The sequence below is a fragment of the Panicum virgatum genome, chromosome 9N (assembly GCF_016808335.1).
Source record: "Panicum virgatum strain AP13 chromosome 9N, P.virgatum_v5, whole genome shotgun sequence".
NCBI lineage: Eukaryota > Viridiplantae > Streptophyta > Magnoliopsida > Poales > Poaceae > Panicum > Panicum virgatum.
Genome location: NC_053153.1, coordinates 8,665,754 through 8,689,829, shown reverse-complemented (window position 1 = coordinate 8,689,829; position 24,076 = coordinate 8,665,754). Strand labels below are relative to the sequence as shown.

General features: G+C 46.7%; 1 protein-coding gene across 1 annotated transcript; it reads right to left on the bottom strand.

The window, feature by feature from the left end:
* Positions 1-217: 217 nt before the first annotated feature.
* On the bottom strand, positions 218-8,937 carry LOC120688039 (E3 ubiquitin-protein ligase HOS1-like). Its single transcript, XM_039970168.1, has 10 exons — positions 8,656-8,937; positions 7,372-7,762; positions 7,158-7,292; positions 6,836-7,011; positions 5,475-5,885; positions 4,986-5,144; positions 3,611-4,114; positions 2,802-2,933; positions 1,108-1,826; positions 218-770 (listed from the first exon to the last, which is right to left on the bottom strand). Exons 1-10 carry the CDS (start codon positions 8,713-8,715, stop codon positions 614-616), a joined length of 2,844 nt encoding a protein of 947 aa, XP_039826102.1. The 5' UTR covers positions 8,716-8,937; the 3' UTR covers positions 218-613.
* Positions 8,938-24,076: the final 15,139 nt, after the last annotated feature.

The window sequence follows — 24,076 nt, the reverse complement described above, 5'->3', positions numbered from 1 at the left end:
ATCGGGTGCATGTAACCTGCACATCAACAAAAAGGATAACGATGCTTTTGTCCAGTCTAAACATTTGGTGGGGTCAAGTAGGCCCTGTGTTCCCCGTGTTCCAGTGGATAGAGTGAGTGCGATCCGTCCTGTCGCGTTGCGGCCTTGCGGGCTCCCACACCTCATCATTCATTCACCGATACAAACTGCGGTTTCTGTTTCCTGGTACACCGCACACGCAACGCAACTGCCGGGGCACTTTATTTATTTTCTGCCATGATAACCGTCATAAATGCACGATTCTTTTTCCTGATACAGAGAAACACCATCAGCAACGAAATTGGATGGCCATAATTGCTGCTGCTCTAGCACCTTATGCGCTTAAACATCTGGTACTTGTGCGATGTTGCTCTAGCACGCAGTGTTACACTTGAACCGCCTCTCGGCCATGGCAGTAAAAAATTTGCAAGATAGTCACAACAGAATTTTCGCCAAAAGACATAAGAGGCAATACACTCTTTAATCTTTCCTCGAAACAAATTACTGTTACATGGGGGGGGGGGGGGGTAACTGCGAAGATATCCAAAGGAGTCCTCCCATGCGAACAACTAGAATTCCGGTGGCCGAGGCCATGTCATCTTCTTGAAAATCTCGGTCGCCTTCTAGTAACAAGAGAAGCTCTGCTCCCACGGTTTGTTCTCTCATCTTCATCTTCACTAGACTCGTCGGATCTCCACCTTGACACACCTTTGCTGGCTGTTGCTTCATCAACAGAAGATTTCTTGCTAGAGCTATACTCAATAAAAATCATTGTTAGCTTCAAACCAGCCACATTGACAGATAGGAGAAAGAATTAGACAAGGATTAAAAAATGATGGAAACCAGCCATTGCAGTTCATAACTGGCCTAAGTTCCAAGTAAATTTCTAGTATTTTAAAACTAATCAGTGAAAAAAAAGATCAATGTATCACCAAGTTCCCCGTGTCAGGTCCAAATTCTGTACAACAACTACCCCCAAGTCCAATGTATAGTTACTGAAACCCACACATTTTGTTCTAAATAATATTGCCATCAAGGACCACGATGAAACATATTGCCTGAAACCAGAGTATACAGAATCATGGTTACCTCAAGATGTTCTCCTTAGTTGGTAATTTATAATCTCCATGAAAACCAGCAGTCCCAGATACCTTAGGGAGGCCATTTTGACCAACACCAGTTCCGTTTAAGATGAAAGGTTTCTCAGAACGTGAACCAAAGTGAAACTCTCCTTTTCCAGTATAACTTCTTCCTTGAAAAGAAGTGGTTTTATTAACCTCAGTCTTCAACAAACTTGTCTGGTAGTCTTTCATAGGTGTATCATCAGAACTCAAGTTCAAATACATGGGAAGTGAATCATCAGCAGATTTAATTCCTTTTTTCAAACCTGCCTCTCCTTTTCTAGAACTGATATCTTTAGCTCTCCTTAAAAATGGACTCTCACCATTCTGTCCCACAGAGGGGAATATGCCCCCAGCAGTTGATCTCATATTGAATGCAGGCATCGCCTGGGAAACCACCCTGGATTGTAGAACAGATGGAACATTTCTAACAAACTCTGAATGGCTGCTTCTAATCATACCACCAGAATCAGTCAATGCATTGATATTTTTTGAGTGGAGGCTTGACTTATTTTGAAGAACAGGGTTAAACGATGAGCTCAACTCGATGGCAGGACTTTGTGCTTTGAACACATGACTAACTGGAGAAGATATTTGAGCAGTTCGAGCAAACTGACTTTGTTCTCCAGTGTTGATGGCTTTCACAATCTCTCTCTGGACCTCCGGAAGCATATCAAGGCATTTAGCCTGTAAAAAATCAAAGCGTTGCACAAATATATCTCGAAAACCAAATCATGTTATTTTTGTGTTGAAAGCAGTATAATTCCACTAGCCCATAGAAAAGTGTACAATTTATTAGTTGCAGACTGTTGGGGAGATTGATGCTCAGCGTATGAGAAGTAAAGAAAATTCTGATGGATTAGTCCAAAGTTGTCTATTAACAAGTAAAATGGAGTATAGGTAATGGGCACATTTTATTCCAAAGGCAAATCCACAAGAACCTAATTAATAACTTAACCAATAGCTAGTTGAGTTTGACAGGGAACTTAGGACTTGGAACAATGTCATGAAATTAAAACCCTTACAAAGAGAGTGTTATCCTAGTTTTGTAAGAAATGTTTATGCCCATTGTGCCAATAAATTCAAAACATTTCTTCCTGCTATGGCATGCATATAACGCTGGGAAGAAGCATAAGATACTGCACTACCCAGTTTACAAGCAGAAGTCATTGTGACATCAAATGTGTCCAATGGGGTTGTATTTGGTAAATGTTGTGATGACTAGTAAAATATTATGTTCACAACTATGACCTTTTGTTTCAACGTCTCAGCAGCTTGTAAGTGATCTATTAACTGTTATTTTGTTTCACACCCAAAGTTATGCTAGACAGACATCTTTTACCTGTGGTTGAGGGCTTTTTTTTTCAACAGCCAGAGTTTTTTGGAGAGAACATTACAGTATCCTTCCTAACATCAAGTATCTAAGTGTCAACCTTTTCTGATTATATTACAAAGAGAACCAATTACAAGTCTACGCACAATTGGACGTAAATAATAAAGCAGAAGTGTTAGAGTATATTTGGTAGGTTAGGATATGTAATCCCGGACTGCCATATGTATCGGGGAGGTGCCTTACCCCTCAAGTCTGTACTCTATATATACCGCCCAAGGGGCTCAATGCATCCTACTTCCCAACAAGAAGTACAAAAGGAAAGTACTTACAACCAAATTTTCCCGCCATTGAGCAATTGTTCTGATTTTTGAAGCAATCTCTTCGGTAGAACTTTCCAATTTCTTTTGCTCAAACCTCTGAAGATTATGATCAACCTCATATGCCTCCAAATATCGGTAACGCTAGCACAACAGGCAAACAAAGTGAAATTATTACGTTATTTATGTGCCAGGATGCTTCCATGATGGAAAGGAAGGAAGAGAAGATAAAAAATGTAAATGAATGTTTTCTTTCAAAGTTTTAAACAAACGAAATGCTTTATAATCTAAAACTTAAGAACAGGCCAGGAAGATCATTATGATATCAAATTTGTTCCAAACTATAGGTCCTTTGGGCTTTTCTAGATACATAGCCTTTGATATGCACTTAGATATACACTATGTCTAGATACATAGTAAAAATTATGTATCTAGGAAAGCCAAAACAACCTATAATTTGGAACAGAGGGAGAATTAATGAATTAATGAATCTTTTGTTCAATCGTAAGCAACAATTTCTATCCTGGATTAATACAAATTAATCATATGAGTATTCTGTATGCAAAAATGCTACACCAGCAATGCCTTATTGATTTGAATTCCCAGTGTGATATTTGTAACTTCAAAATCAGGAAGAACTGAAAAGAAGTACATGTTCAAAGAAAACAGATGCAGTAAATCAATATAGATGAGAAAAGAAACAAATGAGCTTGATAATTCCATGATATCAGGGTATCCTGAAAGTTTTAGTTCCATTAATCATGAGTGCCTCCTAGTCCGGTGTTAAATAAGAAACAAAAATCAAGAATCAAAATATTTACCCGAAGGTAGTAAACAACAAGCAGACTACCAAATGGTTTTGTGGGCATTTCACAAGCAGAGTCGAAGAGCGACTTGTGAAGATGTTTCTCTTCCTCAGAATCCCAGGGCAGATCAATCATTTTATCAACAAAATTCCTTTCGATGCAGACAGTACAAAATTCAGTCGTCATCACCTCAATGTGATAAACCCAAGAGCTTCTGAGTGTATCCTCAGAATGTATCATATCTGCTGCTCGCTGTTCTTTCACCCTAGAACAATAGCTTCTATGATACATAAATGCTTCTGTTAGGTGGCCGTATTCAATTCTTACGCGAACTGCAGTCACTGCTTCACTAAGAGATGAAATGCCATCTTTTTCAATGTTTTCTGTAGCGGAGAAGCTATCACGTCCTGACTTTAGCACAACCAGTGCCATATCAGGTCTGTGACGTTCTAAAAGAACTTGTGCTATCTTTGGATGTGTCTCCTTGCTAGAGATCTTGGGAAGAAGAGAGCATGCCTCCTGTACAAAAAGTAGAGGTGCATCACAAATGTAAGATAACCAAGACAAAATCCATGAAAAGTTAATTGAATGAGCAGGAATATGCTTAGATATACAAACAAGAAGTCAAGAATAGAGCTCTGAAGTAAATGGTACCATGAACAAGAAAAAGAAATCATTGTTACATAGCAGTAGTTAAACAAACTACAATGCAATTCCAAGAAACAAAAACCTATAAAGCAATTGTGTTCAGGTAAGTGCTGGCAGCGCCAAAAAACTGCAACCACAAAATGTTACAAAGTACACCGGTGGTCCTTGCAATTACAATGCTTAATAAGTACCGTGATTTTTTAGTAGAATTGTTAAATCAATTGACAATTCTAACCACCATTACTTTAGGTTATAGTAGCAGTAGCAAGAATATAGTACAGTAAAATTAACATAACCCAATATGTTTGGTTACAGAAGCCAAATATGTCGATCAAAGGACTAGAGTTCAAAGTGGGTTCAAAGCTGTACAAAGTGGGAAAACCTTCAAAGCAGAACATAAGCATATATAAGCGGGGAATGGAAAAACAGCCCACATTCTATAATAACGGAAACTTGGATTGCTGGATACACATGCTAAAGTGACACACTGTCAGATGAACTACCAGGGATCAGATTTGGCTGTTTTCCTTTATTTTCGTTTTTCTCTAGTTGGTCCATGGTAGGGTTGCATGACCTTAGAAACTTATAGGTTGAACAACTTTGGACAAACAATGAGAAGAAGGTGCTGATAGATGACTAAGCTATATGCACTTAAATAGTCGCACCAACATCCAGAACTTTGCAAGATACATGTCAGCATCAAATTTCAGTGTCCCAGCAAAAACAGGTAAGAAGCAATTACCTCCAAGGCTTCTGAAGAATGATCATCTAGAAGACAAAATACCAGGCACTCAAGCAATGTTCTAATAGTAATCCCAAAAGTAGCAGCAAAATCATCCAGTAAATACCTCCATTCTGAATCTGGTCTAGTCCAATGCCGATCAAATATATAATATAGTAACTGAGAAGTGTCAAGGAAATTCAAAGAAGTAGCATAATTGTGATAAAAAAATGTAAATGCTTCATATAATTACTCCCTCAGCTCTGAAATTGATGTCTTTTACAGTCAAATAAAAAACAACTACATTGTTAGGATTTGACACATGAGAATGGTATGAATTGATTTGCCATGAAAATTAGTATCACAGAATTACTTATATTTAACAACTCTTATCAAGAAATAGTTATAAAAACTAATGCTCAAACACATGTGTCGGAGACCATTGCCGATGTCCTAACCAACAAGCGAAAAAGAATAGAGAAGGTATGAGATAACAAAGCTGAAGGATACAATAGCTTGCTTTGCAATTACCATGTCTGATGCTCCGTGTAGAAAGAGTATATCAACTGCCTCGCACAAATTTTTAAATGGGTATCTGTTGAGACTAGAATGATCGGCTGTAATTGTGGAACAGAACATGGATGATGATTGTTCATTCTGCAAACAAGAGATTGCTGCTTCTTCCTCATTCCTATAACTTTGTTCAATCCCAAGGTTTTGTAGTGCCTGCTCGATGAATAGTGTACCCTGATTGGCTTCATTGTCACCTGACTGTTTATCAAAAAATTCAGGCCATTTTCTTGCTTCTGCAGATGCCTTTCTTTGAATTACATCAGAGCTCCATGATTCATAATCAGTGTACCGTGAGCAGATGTCTTGAATAAATCTATGCCTGATGCACCAGATCATGGCCTCTAAATGCTGTAGAAGAAGCTCCAGTTAGTACTTCACCAAGATATAATATTTTGTTTAAAAAATGTCTACTTCTCTCTTTATAAGCATCTCAGCAAGCAACAAGCGGTGGGAGATAATGCCTAACCAACAGATACACATAGTTTCAATATATGATTCGAGAAAGATGAGAAACAAGGACATCATCAATTGGCGGGACTCCTTAAACTTAAGATTACATATCAAGTAAATTAATGCTAACAATTCAACTAAAAGGACAGTTGATGTATAGCCAACTTAAACAGAACTATCCTATGACCTAATGATATAATGTTACATCATTTGCAAGCATCAAATTGTAACAAAGCACATGGTTTCATAAACAAGAAAAGTGCTAAGATATACTCTCTGTGATCGTAAATATAAGTCGTTTTAGGACTCCCACTGGTCAAACTTTTTTTAGTATCCATACATAAAGAATTGGGAAGATTGACAGTGTAAGATTGATGTCAATACATCTATATCATGAAGCTTAGTTTCACAATATATAACCCCTTTTTATTTTAAACATGATATTTTCTATAAAAAAATGCTAGCCAAACTTCCACATAGTAGATCATCTCAATCACTCAATGTAAGAAACAACTCATGTTCATGATCAGAATGAGAAGTAATTAAGAACAGAAACCAACAAAATATCTTGAGCAGTTAAGTTGGATCAGGATGAGATGAAAAAGGCAAACGGAAGATAAAGAGGTGTTGTTCTAATGTATGCATGGCTTTGTGAATTGCATTGTTATTGATCTGAAGTATCTCATGCATCCTGAAACAAAGTTATCCAATGAACTTGTCCCCTGGTGCATTCATCTTATAGTTATTTCAGCAATGCATTGAAAAATTGTACTAGCTAGACTAGTTTATTGTTTAGTTGTTAGCAGTGGTCTAAAATACAGAACAGTAGAGGGGTGAAGAAACAAAACCTGCTTTGCCTTCAATGTGTTCTCAATGAGTTGATGCAGGTCATTAACATGAGCTGAAACTGCTTCTGTGAAAGATGCAATCATAACTTCAAGTACACTGTTAATTCCTGCCAATTGTGCTGCAAACTTTTGCAGTTGGGATAACTTAGATTGCATCATTTCTAAACCAGATCTATCTAAGATGTCGTTAAGGTGTTACTTAACAAATTGACAGTACCACTCCCTCAACATCAAGGACCATGCGTGCATGAAGAATGAAACACTAATTAAAAAAATATGAGGTATCTAACTGAATATAGAACAATCGAACACTGTTGGATACAAATCATGCCAATCTCAGAAATGAGTGCATTTACAGCCCTCTTGCACCAGTCCTTGATGACAACCTCATCCAAAAGAAAAGCCAGAAGGGGATCGCTTGACACAGCATTCTCATCCAAACAAATATCTGTGATATCTGATTCTAAATGTTAAGTAACAATAGGAAAAAAGATGTGATATATAGAAAAGCAAAAGCAACTTCCTGATGAGGATACAGTGGCAAATCAAGGGTGTAAGATTGTTCTGGAGCGCAACATCAAACAACGAATGAAGCCGCTGGACATCCGTGTTAACAGGATTGCCATGGTCTTCCTTTTCCTGAAACCTTTCATCATGCTGCTTAGAAATAAGGCCCGCTTCAATGCACTTGTAGTAAAGGCGTAGCCAAACCCTATTCCCATTGTCTGGTATTGGACTTCTGCAGATTGGGCAGACATCACATCTTTGGCTGCACTCAGCACATAATGAGGCATGGCCACATGAGTTAAGCACATGATGCACATAGCGGCCACAGCTACTCAAATCTCTAGTCGCACGGCAGTGCTCAATTCTAGCCTCCTTGCATAGCTCGATGAGATCAATGGATGCCAGCTGCTCCAAAGCATTCTGCTAACAGAAACCTTGTTTCAGAAACTAACCCCAAGCTTTTACTCCATATGTAGGACATTTCATTTTGTGAAGCCACATGAGGCTCATTCAAAAGACACAAAAAGGAACACTTGTATTTCTTAGCCACTTAGCTAATCGCCTATGTGAGAACTACTAGATGTTCACTGTTAGAAATACTAAAAGAAAACGAAATGCTACAGAACTGCAGTTACATGTGCTCACAGACAGGATGTGGATGTGAACACCCGCACTTCGGTTGGTCATGATTCTCATAATCTCTACCTGTACTTTTTTTTCTCCATGTGTGGGTTCTTGTGTCAGGTTTATGTAGGGTCGAGGAAAAAGCAACAGATGAGATTAATTGTTCGAAAAAAGGAACAAATGGGATTTGTGTCTTGCTAGGAAACGTAAGGTAGCCCCCTCGAATAGAGCTCCACCCCCCCCCCCCCCCGCCCCACCACCACCACCACCACACCCACACACAAACTGTTCACTAAAAGAATCTGTGAGGAAACGAGTTGTGTCTTGAACTGCGGTGCCTTAAAGCAATTCTACCCTGCCCATCAGAGTTTCATTAGTTAAATTAGGGAAAAGCTCAAGCACACTCGATTTGGGGCGCATGTCGACGGTGACGCCAGCCGGCCGCGGCCCGCTGGAGGTGAAGGACCCGCTGTTGGGTTGGGTAGGTACAGGGCGGGGGCGTCAACGATCGACGAGGTAAGAGGGCGACACGGGGGCGACGGCGCTGAAAAAAAGGGATTCTAGAGGCAAGGAAGATGGAGGTGGCGGTGGCGGAGCTGGCCGGGATAGCACTCTATTAGTGTAGCTGGTCAGGGGCGGCGCGTGTGCGTCAGAGAGCGGGATGCGAGGTTAATCAGCGAAGCACGGACCTGGACGACGGCGCTGCCGTACTTGGGAGGGTGCCTCGGCGAGGAAGGGAGCGCCTCCATCCAGCACCTCTCCACGAAGCTCTCCCAACGGCGCCGCTCCTACCGCATCAATACGCACGCCGGCGAACTGGCGGCGGCGACGAGGTCGGCGCGGAGTAAGAGAAACCCTACTGGAGCGTGGAGCCGAGTTGGCGCTCCGCGAAATCTCAAAACGGCGTTGGAGGTCAATGAGGGGTGGTAGTTTGGGAAAGAGCGGAGATAGAGTTGCAAAATAACTGGATTAACGCAAAAGTAGTTTTGCGGATCAAAATATTTTTCTAATTTCCTCGTGTCAATAGTAACCTTTGTTTTACACTTGTACTGTTGCACACCTTCCTAAGATTTCCCTATTGTTTTTCGTTGCCAACTTGCCATCCTACAGGAAAGCTTCTGTCGCCTTAAGAATCTTTTTTCCCCTAGGGCTTCGCTAGGGTCAAACAACTCCTCTGGCGGCGGCAACGTCTCCAGAGTCCACAAACCGTTTCTTTTTTCCCAATCCGATCGGCTCCAGAGCCTGATCGTTTTTCTCATCTGCATTGGATTTTCTCCTCCCAACCCTGTGCGTCTTCGCATGGCGGGTACTCAGGGAGGATCGTCATCGTCTGGGCCAACTATTGAAGAGCGACTTGAATGTATGAAACTCGTGGGTGAAGAAGGCGAGGAACTTGATCTGTCGGGTGAATTTGATGAATTGGTGAAGGAAGTCACATGGCTTGTGTTGATGAGGGTTCATACATCAAAAACCTTCAGCCACGCGGCCCTGTTCAATCACATGAGGAATGCTTGGTCGGCGGCAAAAGAGATCCTTTTTAAGGTGAAAGGAGACAATCTTTTTCTGGTGCAGTTCAATTGTTTGGGTGATTGGTCGAAGGTGATGGAGGGGGGACCTTGGATTTTCCGAGGGGCCTCGGTGGTGCTGGCTGAGTACGATGGTTTCCCCAATATTTATGAACATCCATTGAAGATGATCCCGGCTTGGGTGAGAATCATGGGTTTACTGGAAGGTTTGATGAAGAAGGATTTAGCGGAGAAGGTGGCTGCAAAGGTTGGAGAGGAACCAATTTTGGTGATGGTCACGGAAGGCAAACTCAACCTAACAGCATATCTTCGTGCTAGGGTCCACCTTAATCTTGATAAGCCCTTGGTGCGATTTGTTCCAATTACTCTTAAAGAGGCAAAGAAATATCCGGTTCAATATGAGAACTACCGCAGTTCTGTGCGTTCTGTGGTCTTCTTGGTCATGATGTGCGGGAGTGTGGGGACGGAGTCCATGAACCAGAAACTTGTGAATGGGGGAATGGCTTCTGGTCAAGTTTCCCGTCACTGCTGGGCGATCGCCCATGGGTCATGGCAGTGGCAAGGATGGACGGGAATTTTCAAGAGGAAGAGGCCGCGGGCGCGGTTTTGGCCGAGGTGATCAGGAGGATGATATGGAGTATTCTTATGAAATTGAAAACAAGGACACAGCAGCAAATATTCGAATGATGGTTACTCATATAGAGGGTAAATTAGATAGCCCTGAGAAGGTGCAAGATAAAAAAGAGATTAAGGAAGAGTGAGGAACCCCAAGACACTGAAATAAAGATGGCATGCGTCCTCCCTCGAGGAGGGTCGCCGGGCCCAATGCGGATCTTAGCTTGGAACTGCTGCGGGCTCGCAAGTGCCAGGGCAGTTCGCGCGCTCCTGGAGATCCAGAAGTGCGAAAAACCTGATGTGATTTTTCTGTCTGAATCACATCTGGGGAAAGTTAAGGCAGAAAAATTAAGGAGGAGAGTTGGTTTTGATCATTTGATTCTTCATGAGAGTGATGGGCGTAGTGGGGGTCTTCTGCTGATGTGGAAAAAGGAAACAAAAATTGTTGCAAATGATTTTTCAAGGTTCTTCATTGATGTTACGGTAGAAGATGAGGTGAGCTGGAGACTAACAGGGTTTTATGGAGAACCAAAGTGGGATAAAAAAGTGACTCGTGGGTTCAGCTAAGAGATTTGCATGGGAGGATGAGCCGACCATGGCTTGTTCTGGGAGACTTTAATGAAATTCTGTACAATTCTGAGAAGGAGGGTGGTGTTCCTCGACCGCAAAGATACATGCAAGCTTTTCATGACGCTATGTCGGATTGCGGTCTGGCAGATATGGGCTATGAAGGTGATAGGTTCACCTGGCAAAGAGGAAGAGTAAGGGAACGTCTGGATAGAGGAGTAGCAAACGGTTCCTAGAACCAGCTATTCCCATCATCTAGATTGATTAATGCTGAAATGACTAAATCAGATCATAGACCAATTGTGGTTGATACGGAAGGTGTTGATGTGCCCCATGTAGGGGAAAGGAAGAAGCAATTCGAGGCACGTTGGTTATCAGAGGCCACTGTCAATGAGATAGTTCGCACTGCATGGGAGCTTATGAGAGCATTCATGCTATCAAAAAGAAACAAGGCAGCAGGGGCTTATGTGCGGTCAAGCTAGATATGCATAAAGCTTATGATCGGGTCGAGTGGATTTATTTGAAACAAATCATGTTAAAGATGGGTTTTCATCCGCAATGGGTTGATATCATTATGAGTTGTGTTACAACGGTTAAATACAATATCTGTTTTAATGGTGTAAGCATCTAGGCCCTCTAGGTATGTTTCGGTGATTAATGACAACCATTATTGTGACTAATGAGTCTGTGCAGCTTAATGAAACATTATCGCTCATTTGGTCATATGTCAAAGAGGCCCCTCAATTTCTTTATTCAAAAAGGCGATCTCGGTATTCAACTCAGGCATGTAACAAGACTAAGGATCTTTCTAGTCCTTAGTGTCGCAAGATTGAGAAGGACACTTAGATTAGTATAGGTTTTATAGTTTTGTAGCGGTCGCACTATTAAGAGGGGTTAAAGCTAAGTAACTTGAGCATGGACATGGTCAATCAAAAATGGATGCACACTATGGTCACTCAGGTTCCTAGAAGTTCAAATAAGTGGTTTTCAACTTATATCTTAAGAATATTTGGATTTCATTCCAGACTCAAATCAGAAAAAGCAAAATCAGAAAAAGTCTATACACCAGTTTAACCGACGACTCCATTTTTCTATACGTCGGTTAAACGCAGTTATCAGAGTCTGGACAAGTACATACACCGGTTAAACCGATGATATTTGAAATTAATGTCGGTGCAATTGTCCAGAACGTTGGTTTTCCAGGGTGTTCAAGGTTATATTCACCGGTTAAACCGACGATATTTGAAATTAACGTCGGTGCAATTGTCCAGAGAGTTGGTTTTTCCAGGGATTTCAGAAGTTATACTCACCGGTTAAACCGACGATGACTTTTGGAGGACCGTCGGATTAACCGGCGTTAAGTACTTTTCTGGCAGCTTTTCTCCAACAGCTCTATTCATGTGAGCTGCCTATATATACCCCTCCAATGGGTCATTTTGAAGTCTCTTGACACCAGGCAACATTCATACACTCATACTATTGTTGAGAGCCACCTTGAACTTCATCTTCCACACATTTATTTATTCAATCATTCAAGAAGCAAGACTAAGGACATGAGTAGAGAGAAGCTTGTGTGCATCCGTTCTTGGTGATCGGTTCTTGCTCAAGTGAAGGCCCTAGCTTGTTACTCTTGGTGATTGGCAGCACCTAGCCGATCTTGGTGATTGAGGTGTTTCTTCCAGAGCTTGCCAAGGATTGTGGGAGCCCGAAGAAGTTTGTACGTGGCTTGAGCTCCACCACGCCGGGATGGTGAACGGAAACTCTTAGTGAGCGCCCTCGTCTCGGTGATATGGGAGGTGACATGACTCTTAGTGAGTGTCACAATGTGGATTAGGGGTGTGTGCCAACACATCGACACCACGGGAAAAAATCCGGTTGTCTCTTGCCCACTCTTTACTTTCAAGCACTTACCTTCATGCAATTACTCATGTGCTTGACCTTAGAGATCATAACTTAGCTCTACCTTGCTTAGTTTCATATCTTATTGTATTCTTTATAGCTTGTGTAGTTTGCTTAGTTAGCCGGTTGGTGAATTGAGCCTTACTAGCATTGCATAGGTTAAGGTTGCTTCAATTTGTTTTAGAAATTTGAAAAAGGTCCAATTCACCCCCCTCTTGGTCCATCGATCCTTACAATTGGTATCAGAGCCTCGTTGCTCATTTGGATCATTAGGCTTCACCGCCTAGAGCTATGGCCAAGATGGGTGGTTCGCCGCCTCACTTCGAGGACAAGAACTTTGCTTATTGGAAAGTTCGCATGGCCGCATATCTTGATGCGATTACCCCCGAAGTGTGGTTAGCGACTAAGACCGGGTTCACCGGAAATCCCACACCCGAACAATTAAAGTGGAATGCTAAGGCTAGAAATGCAATTTTCGAAGCTATTAGTGAGGAAGTCTTTGCTAGAGTTAATGGCATGGACTTGGCAAGTGATATTTGGAAAGAGCTAATTGAAATTTATGAAGGCTCCACAAAAGTTCATGAGCAAAAATATCACTTGTTTAGAGCTAAGTATGATTCTTTTTAAAATGCTAGCTCATGAAAATTGCAATGATATGTATTCTCGCTTGAATGTCATTGTCAAGGACATTAATGCACTTGAAATATCTAAAATTGACAGTGGCTCCATCAACCGCAAGATTCTCATGCTCCTTCCGAAGCCCAAGTACAATATCATCAATGATATGCTTCAAAAGGAGAATCTTGTTACGATGGAAGTGGGAGAGCTTGTGGGCGAAATTCGCGCTCATGAAATGGGTATTCTTGGTATGTCCGAAGAGCCAACTACAAGCAAATCAATCGCTCTCAAAACCAAGGCCAACAAGCCCCGCAAGCTCAAGATGATCAAGCAAGAATCAAACTCAAGCAATGAAGAAGAAGATCATCATGAAAGCTCATCCGATGATGAAGAAGATGGAGAACTTGCTCTCATGATGAGACAGTTCACACGCTTGAGTGACAAGATAAACAAGAAGGGTTACAAATTTGACCCTAAAAGAAGAATGTTCCGGCCAAGGGAAGATGTCAAGAACAAAACATGCTACAATTGTGGAGAAAAAGGACACATCTCTCCTGATTGCCCCAAGCCGGACAAGAGAAAGAAGGACAACAAGAGCAAGCATCGCCATGATTCAAGCGATGATGATGAAGATGAAAAGAAGAACAAGAACAAGAAACTTAGGAAGAAGAAGAGCCATGACAAGAAGACCAAGCTCTTCCCAAAGAAGAAAGGCCACACCAAGAGAAGCTTCTTGGTGGAAAAACAAGAATGGGTGACCGATGTCTCATCAAGTGAAGATTCAAGTGATGAAGAAGACAAACCAAGGCACTACTTCTTCTCCGGAGATCAAGACTAACTTCATCAAGGAAGTTGGTTCATATTGCCAACATTGCCAAGTCACCGGGCACCACACTAGGGAGTGCACCTTGCCATCACGTCCTTTTCCTACTTTACCTAAGAATTACTCATCTATGCATCAAAATAACCATTTTCTTTTGAGTAAGGTAAAGGGCAAGGTGAAGGCCAAATTCATTGGCAAAATCACAAAGGAAGCAAAGAAGAAGCTCCCCAAGCAACTTTGGGTCCCCAAAGCTCTTGTCGCACATGTGCAAGGCCCAAAGCTTGTTTGGGTTCCAAAAACTCAAAAGTGAATTCTCATGGTGTAGGTGAACTACAAAGCCGATGAAAAATATTGGGTACTTGATAGCGGTTGCTCTCAACACATGACCGGCAATGATAGCATGTTCACCTCTCTTGAAGACCCCGGCGATCATGAACATGTCACCTATGGTGATAACTCAAGGGGAAAAGTTTTAGGTTTGGGTAGAATAGCAATTTCGAAAGATTTATCCATTTCTAATGTCTTGTTTGTAGAAGCACTTAGTTTTAATCTTATTTCAATTGCTCAATTATGTGATCTTGGACTAACGTGTACCTTTGACAAGAATGGTGTTGTAGTAACCCTTGAAGAAGACAAGTTATTGGTATTCACGGGGTTTAGACATGGCAATATTTACTTGGTGGATTTCTCTTCAAAACAAACAAGCTGACATGCCTCTTCACCAAGTCGTCTCTTGGGTGGCTTTGGCATAGAAGAATTGCTCATATTGGCATGAGCAACCTCAAGAAAGCCCACAAGAGAGGGATGATCACCGGCTTGAAGGATGTCACATTTGACAAGAACAAACTATGTAAAGCATGTCAAGCCGGAAAGCAAGTTGCAACACATTATCCTATCAAGACGATGTTGTCTACCTCCATGCCGCTCGAGCTACTTCACATGGATCTTTTTGGTCAAACTACATACAAGAGCATTGGTGGTAACCTCTATTGCCTAGTAATCGTTGATGATTTTTCACGATATACTTGGGTCATATTTCTAGGCGATAAGAGTGAAACTCCGGAAGTCTTCAAGACATTTGCAAGAAGAGCTCAAAGGGAGTACAACTCCCCAATTGTGAAGATCCGGAGTGACAACGGCACCGAATTCAAGAACATGAAGATTGAAGAATGGTGCGATGAAGAGGGCATCAAGCATGAGTTCTCCGCCACCTACACGCCTCAACAAAATGGAGTGGTGGAAAGAAAGAACAAGACACTAATCACTCTAGCAAGAGCAATGTTGGATGATTATGGCACGCCCGAGAAGTTTTGGGCGGAAGCAATCAATACGGCTTGCCATGCATCCAACCGAGTGTATCCCCACCGACTCCTCAAGAAAACTCCATATGAACTCATCACCGGGAAGAAACCAAATATATCCTACTTTCGAGTCTTTGGTTGCAAATGCTTCATTTATAAGAAGAAAAACCTCGGTAAGTTTGAGAGTAGATGTGATGAAGGATTCTTTCTTGGTTATGCATCAAACTCCAAAGCATATAGAGTATTCAATCAAACCTCCGGGTTAGTTGAAGAAACATGTGATGTGGAGTTTGATGAATGTAATGGCTCCCAAGAGGAGGTTGTTGGCTATGACAATGTAGGTGACGAGGAGATTGATGAAGCTTTGAAGAAGATGTCCATTGGGGATATCAAGCCGGAAGAGGTGCATGAAGGCAATGATCAAGGGGGAGGACCTTCCTCGTCTACACCAAGCACCTCCATGGCACCCCAAGTGGATAAAGATAAAGAAAAAGATGATCCACAATCTCAAGAAAGTGTTCCAACGCCAACACCCCAAATCCAAGAACAAGAAGAGCAAAATGTTCCACCACAAGCACAAGTCACTCATGATCCACCCCAACAAACATCCACGCATGTACCGCTAGTGAAGCATGGCCGTATCACCAAGGATCATCCAATTGATCAAATCATTGGTAGTCCTTCCAAGGGAGTAAGAACTCGTTCTAAGCATGCTTTATTTTGCTAACATTACTCGTTTGTTTCTTGTATTGAACCCACTAGCATAGAGGAAGCACTTGAGGACTCGGATTGGGTGATGGCCATGCAAGAAGAATTGAACAACTTCACCCGCAATGAAGTTTGGGTCCTCGAAGCTCCTCCGAAAAACAAGAACATCATCGGCACTAAGTGGGTCTTCCAAAACAAGCAAGATGAACATGGGGTGGTGGTACGCAATAAAGCAAGACTTGTGGCAAAAGGGTTTTCTCAAGTCGAAGGTTTGGATTTTGGTGAAACTTTTGCGCCGGTTTCTCTTCCTCCTCTGTTTCACCCATTTCCTCCCGACTCCAGCCGCCGCCGCTCGCCCACGCAGCCAACGCCGCTCATTCCTGTAACGTCCCGCCTCCCCGAGGCCGGGCCTGCTTACATCCGTCAGCTTTCTAGGACATAGACTGTCCTCACAGACCAACACCAGTCTTTTCTGCACACTTTGTCCTCACTCGTGCGCACCCGGAAAGAACTTTCCGGTCGGTCACCCATCCCCAAATTTCTCTGGACCAAGCACGCTTAACCTCGGAGTTCTTTGGAGACCGGCTTCCGGAAAAGAAGTTGCAACTTGTTGGTATGAGTATCCTATTAATCCTATTAAGTCCTGGGTCGGGGTGTCACATGCTCACCCCCTTAAGAGACCGACGTCCTCGTCGGTCAATCCCAAGCCAGGAACGTCCTCTCTTGGACACGTCCCGTATGTCCAGTGCCAGCAGCCCATGTGCCACGTCCGTGCGTCCAGTGCCAACGGTCCCTGTGCCACGTCCGTGCGTCCAGTGCCAACGGCGCATCCCAGATGCCCGAGCACTGACCCGCCACGCGCCCGTGCACATGCCGGTGGCATCTGCGCCCCCACGTGCCCGTGCTCATGCCTCCGCACTTACGCCTGTAACGTCCCGCCTCCCCGAGGCCGAGCCCGCTTACATCAGGCTGCTTTCTAGGACATAGACTGTCCTCACAAACCAACACCAGTCTTTTCTGCATACTTTGTCCTCACTCGTGCGCACTCGGGAAGAACTTCCCGGTCGGTCACCCATCCCCAAATTTCTCTGGGCTAATCACGCTTAACCTCGGAGTTCTTTGGAGACCGGCTTCCGAAAAAAAAGTTGCAACTTGTTGATATGAGTATCCTATTAATCCTATTAAGCCCTGGGCCGGGGTGTCACAGTTCCAAGCCGCCCGCCTGCACGCCGCCGAGCCGCAGCCACCGCGCCTTGCATCACCGCGCGTCATCTACGCCGCCCGCGCCCCGCTCACACACAGTTTGCGCCCGCGCCGCTCCACGCCGCCGCCACCGCCGCCACGCGCCGCCGTGCGCTTCCACGCCGCCGCCGCCACGCGCTCAGAGCTGCCACTGCATACACCGCACGCCGCCCACGCAGCAGCACTTGCACGCCATTCACTTCGCGCCGCAGCCAACACCCTCACTCAGTGGGCGCAAAGTGTTCGACGTTTTGCCTGACTGAGATGGGACGCGAGAAAAGGAAGGGGAAGGAGGTCGTGGTCGAGAAGCCGGTCCGAAAGCGAACTCGTGCAGAGAGGGAGGCCGAGAGGGCCGAGATGGTGGTCAAGGCCGCCGAGGAGCAGGCATCAGGCTGTGCTCGTCCGTTCGCTATTCGAGAGCAGCCAGGGGCAGAGGCAGAGGCCGAGGTATGGGCAGGGTCCGAGGTGCCAGGGCCACCAGGGCCACGTCTGAGGCAGCAGCAGAGTCAGATCGCTCAGTTTCAGATGCAGACTCAGATGCAGCGCAGTCAGAGCAGTCTCAGGGGCAGAGTACTCAGGGGGTCACCGACTCCACGACATTCTGGCCGCACTCGACAGACGTCCCCAGCAGGAGAGTCTTCGCCAGCGACCGAGCATCGCATTGGACCGAGGATGCGAGGAGGTCACCAGCCACAGGAGCCTCGCAGGTCCACAGCTGCAGCTGCAGCAGCTCGCAGAGCCGAGGCCCTAGAGGCCGAGCGCGCAGTGTTCCGTATGGACACTGTTGTGCGTCTGGAGCCAGGTGTGCTACTCCAGAACTTGACCAAGGCCAATGCGGCAAAGGTCAAGAGGCTCAGGTGGAGTGTGACAGAGGAGGACTGGTTCCCCGTGACCCGTGACAGCAGGGTCGACCGTAGGTTCTGGACACTTCTTCAGGCCAGCTTCTACGAGACCTACCAGAGGCGAGGGCACAGGTTCTTCCCACACAGAGTGCTAGATTGGGTTTCAGTGAGGATAGCCGCAGGGGGAGCGGACGTTAGAGAGCACTTTGCACACTTCAGAGGTCTGCCTAGGCTACTTGAGATGGAGCAGAACAAATATATTGAGGACTGGGTCAGAGTGTTCTATGCCACAGCCTGGATAGCTCCCGAGCGCAGAGCAGTGCACTCCATGTTTGGAGGCCAGGTCTTTGGTTTGTCGAGGGCGACCATTGCAAGGATCCTTGGAGTCGACCTGGTCGATGTCTCCCTGCACGAGAGGGTATAAGGAGATGCAGATCCACCTCGCAGGGCGATGATTGGCGGGAGTGCACCTTCTCACGAGGCGATCTCTCAGTGTTTCCGCTAGCCGTTTCCAGCCTCGTACGCCAGAGTCCCTAGCTTGCTGACCCCAGAGGCGTACACAGTTCACATGGCACTCTGGAGGACCTTGCTACCGAGGAGTGGCTACCCAAAGGGGTTCACAGGTCTGCAGCAGCAGCTACTTCTACACATACTCACTCACGAGCCTTTTGACATTGTCGACTTCATTTTGGCTGAGATCGAGGATGTGATCACTGACGGGATGGGTGTTGTACGCTAGTTTCCTTATGCTCAATGGATCAGTTATATCTGCTCTATGATCGTGCCAGCTGAGTCACCCATCAGTGCAGTTTACCGTCAGGATGAGGCCCCCAGGTTCCCAGTCTACCGTCCCACTGCACCACAGGACCGGAGGAGGGGCAGACAGGCAGACAGAGCCGCTATGGCATGGCTGTCACCTGAGGTACAGGCCCGAGTGGCACAGGAGGATGAGGCACTTCTAGCAGCAGAGGCACAACTTCCCGGAGGAGATGATGAGATACACTGGTCTGAGCTTGAGTCAGACTCCTCCGAGGATGACGAGTACTTTCCTGCAGCACCAGCCAGTCACGACCATGAGGCAGGAGGGTCCAGAGAGCCAGCTTCCTCGTCACCAGCAGCTACTACTGTCACAGAGTCCCAGGTGACTCAGCCGTCCGAGCGCACCTCTCTCCTTCAGCAGCTTGTCACTCAGCAGAGAGAGGATCGGATCGCACAGGAGGAGGCCAGGAGAGCCCATGAGGCTCAGCTTGTAGCTATTCAGAGGGAGGCTGCCCGAGAGCGTGCTGCAGCCGAGGAGCATTTTGTTGGGCTTATTGACCTTGTTTCTCAGAGGACAGACGCTCAGTTCCAGCAGATGCAGCAGGGCATGATGGCGATGTTCGGGATGATCACACAGCTTTACACTCACACCGGACTCGCCCCGCAGCAGCCAGGACTTCAGGTTGTTGGAGCACCTCAGCTTGCAGTCACTCCAGCTCCAGCCCCTAGTGCAGCCCCAGCTACTTCGACGACACCGGAGACCACATTCTCGATGTCTGCACTCCTTGGGTCTGCCGGTCGTCCGCTCTTCTCGCCACTGCCAGTGACTACGCTCTTTCAAGACTCACCGTCAGCGGTTTAGTCAGTCGCCCTCCCCGTCGTACCACAGGCGCCACTTTCAGGGGGAGGAGGAGGAGAGGAGTCTATAGTTCCGCAGTCGACGCAGCCGGCAGCTTCAGCAGTCACGACTTCAGATGTTGACACTTCTTCTGCTGACCCGGTTACCACTTCTACGGACCCTCTTCCAGGCAGTGCCAGCACGAGAGCCTCCACGACAGCTACACCTCCAGTCAGCTCAGACCCGCAGCTCCCGTCTGTCACCGAGGGTTCTCCGTCCGATGACGACGACCTGGACCGCTTCCTCGCCGTACCGCGACAGCAGGACTAGTAGCTCGCCTTTTTGGTGCTTTGATGCCAAAGGGGGAGAGAGTTAGGGGGAGTTGTGAAGCGTTCCCTCATAAGAGAAGACTTAAATGTGATACAAAGCACCAGTCCCAGGAGGCTGATGCCACATTTATTACATCAGATGGTTCAAAACCGTACAAACCTTGGAGGACACTCGATACAGATGATAATAATAATTAACCAAGCTACGACGTAACACCAGACCGCAAACCACATGGGGTCTACCACGGGCTCTGAGTACTGCGACAGCGGAGGCATCTCAACAGGACCGGTTCCACAGGCAAGGTTGGGTGTAGAACGATAACCCTACTCGGCGTCGTCTGGTACGAAGTCTGGGTCTTCTTCTGTAAAAAGTAAGAGTGGGGTGAGTACAAACGTACTCAGCAAGTCCAACCACACCCACGGAGGGGGTTATAACAGAATAATATGCATAGGTAAATCAAGGATAAGGTTACGGTTTAATTTGCAGAAAAACGACATTTTATGCAGGGGTTTATTTTACGGAAAACCTTTTAGAAATCAATTTTTGCAGTGACACAGAGTTCAGGTTTTAAAACTGCTACCGGACTCCCCATCCGTCGTAGCACACGGCACAACTGCCGGACACAATTCCAAAACAACTCACACCAGCCCATCCCAAAGAAACACTAGTTATGTGACCACACCGTAACTCGCCCAATACCGTGGGCACGGACTATTCGAATAGTTTTTTAACTCTGCAGAGGTGTGCAACTTTACCCACAAGTAGGATACCACAACTCGAACACCGTCGTGTCGGTGTAGATCCCAACATAGCCATTACCCACCATAGCTAAGCCTGACTAGCCATCACGGGATGCACCAAGGGGTCATCGACCGTTCACTTAGGTATAACCGGGCATAAGTCACTCGGGGCTTATCCCTTTTCCTTAGTCACCCGTTGCTCTCAGCTCTCCTGATGGCTACCACACCAACTAGTGGGATTTATGCTACGCCGTTGCCCATTCAACGGTCGAGTGGTTTGCACGATAGTGGAGTTAGGTGAGATGACACACCAACTCGGTCCTTAGACACGACAAGATGGATATCTCCCTCCTTGCCCTGCCACACAGGCACAAGCACACCAATCGGCAATTCACACAGAAATGCCGTCCATCCCATCCATACTTCTCTTTTGAAAATCCACAATTTATCCCTTCCCACACACACGCATTTTCTTTATAAAACAAATCGTATTATGGGTATTGTCCTAAGTGTTCTAATGTCGATTAACGTCCAAGCGAAAGCAGACATTAATCTAGGTAGTCAAGGAATGGTTATAACAAATCAAGGGGTGGCTATCCAACCGTGTTTTCATGCAAGTAAACATATGCAATTTTATAACGCAGGCCATTGGGTTGTGTTTATAAAAACTAGGACAGAAACATGCATCAAAGGATGGGATTGAACTTGCCGTCTTCGTAGCCTTCGGGAAAGTCCTGTCCTTCGGGCTCGGGGTCACGGAACTGGTCCTCGTTCTCCTGCTCACAGTACTGCTCGTTGACGGGCTCTCCTTCGTTCACTCCGTGGTCTACAGCACACACAAACAAGCATCCAATCAACACAAAGATCTATCGTTGAGCTCGAATCGGAAACACATAAAATATGGAGATAGAAGTAACATCTTTGAGTGGTTTCCTAATGGCATGGCCAAGACTTAGTTATGAGAGGCGTGGTAAAGGTTCGGGTTGATCAGAGGTCGTTTGTTACATGAAATGATAGGTTTTATAAGGGTTTGTGGGTCGGTTAAGGGGTCAGGGGCCTACTTGTAATTAACCCGGAGGAGGAAGGGGCCTGGTTGTAATTTTTGAAAACACCTGGACTATTCTGGAAGGTATAGGGGTATACTTAGAATTATGTTTTTACGTGGAAGGGTTTACTTGAAATTAGAGCAAAGGGTAGGGTTCTTTTTGGATATAAGCCAATAGGTGAGGGGGGGTCCCTATGGAATAGAAGAAGGTGAGGGGGGGTTTTGGCATAATTGCCATCTCCTTCCTCTCCCCACGCAGAACAGAGGAGGGGAGGGGGCGGCGCTCGGCGCCGGCGATTCGGCGGCGTGGGGGCTCGGCGGCGGCTCTGGGTAGGGGGGAAAGGGGCAGTGGGATGTGGGGGATTGATTCCCCCACTCACCTCGGCCCGGGGCGTAGCGAGGAGGCGGGGCGACGCGGGCCGGCGGCGGCGGCGCTATTTAAAGCTGGGCGGCGGCGCTGGCACTGAGGAGGGGAGGCGGTGGTGGCCGGGGAGGCTTGGGTGTGGAGGAGCGGCGCCGGTGGGGGCCTTTTATAGGCGTGAAGAGGCGGTGGCGCGGCCGGGGGTGGGTGACGGCCGGCGAGCCGCGCGGAGCACCATCAATGGCGTCTTGGCTCCTTGCGAGCATCGCGGAGCGAGGCACGGGCGGCGAGGCGGCCTCAGTTGACGGGACGCGAGCGGCAGCGGCGTGTACAGGGCGGCGCTGTGCGGCCCAGGGCAGTGGCGCTAGCGGCGAGGCCGCGGCGAGCACAGGGCGGCGCAGCGACGGCCGGCGCGCGGCGCGCACGTGGGCAGGGCAGGGTGTGCGTACGTGCGTGCGCGGCGGGGCAGGGGCCAGCGGCGTGCGCGGGGCCGGGCAGCGCCAGCGGCGGCCTCGGTGCAGCGGGACCCGACGGCGCGAGCAGCGAGGGCGTGCGGCGCGTGCGCGGGCCGGCGAGCATCGCGGCGTGGCTCTGTGCACGGAGCGTCGGGCGGCGCGGCGGTGATGGCGGGGCGAGCACGTGGGCCGCAGGCCAGTGGAGTCGGCCGGGCGCGAGCAGGCGGCTTGGTGCAGCGAGGCCGTCGCGGCTCGGCGCGCCGGGCGCTGCGTGCGCGTGCACGGGCGCACGGGCAAGCCTGGGCGACGCGTGGGTGAGCGTGAGCCATAGGCTGGGCGGAGCAGGAGGCGGCCGGTGTCGCGCGCACGGGGAGGATGGGCGCGCGCGGGCAGGCGGGCCGGTGCTGGGAGGCGGGCGGCGCGCCTGGGCGCGCGACAGGAGAGGGAGGAAGGAGAGAAAGAAGGGAGGAAAAGAAAGAAAGGAGGAAAAAGGGGAAAAGGGAAAAAGAAAAAAAGAAATAAAGGAAAAGAAAATAGGAGGGAGGGAAAGGAAAAAGGAGAGGGGGGCGGTGCGCGCCAGCGGCGACCGCGGCTGCGGTCGGCCACGCGTGGCATGCGGGTCGCGGGAGGTGGGGCACGCGGTCGGAGGAGAAAGGGAAAAAGAGGTGGCGGGATTCGCAGCGGCCGGTCACGACGCGTCGCGCTGGATGGGAAAGAGATGGGACGTGGATTGAATTCGGGTGTCGGGTTGTTCGGGAGAGGCTCTAGAGATTAGGGTTCAAGGTTTGAGTCGAGCTCAACGATAAAAGCAACTTTAGCGCATGATTTATTTTTTGGTGAGTTTTCGGGATGTTACAAACCTACCCCACTTAAAATGAATCTCGTCCTCGAGATTCGGCTGGTTCCTAAACAGGTGGGGAAACTCCTTCTTTAGAGCATCTTCGCGTTCTCAGGTAGCTTCTTCCACTCCGTGTCTGTTCCACTGAACTCTACATATCCGAACTTCGGAGTTTCTGGTCCTTCTGGTGACAGTGTCGAGAATCTTGACCGGTACTTCTTGGTATCGTAGGTCTGGCTGTAAATCTATCGTTTCTACTGGCACATGCTCTGCCTCGGGTACCCTCAAACATCTTCTTAGCTGCGAGACGTGGAATACTGGATGTATATCTGACATTTCTTCTGGTAGTTCCAAACGGTATGCTACTACCCCAACTTTCTTCAGAACTCGGTATGGTCCAATGTACCGAGGGGCTAATTTTCCTTGTACCTGAAATCTTCGGGTTCCTCGAATGGGTGATACCTTGAGATACACAAAATCCCCTGGACTGAAACTTATTTCCCGTCTTTTCTTGTCAGCGTAACTCTTCTGTCGGGACTGGGCTGCTTTCAGTTTCTCTCTAATCTCGGCAACTCTTTCTTCTGCTTCCTTTATGAGGGCGGG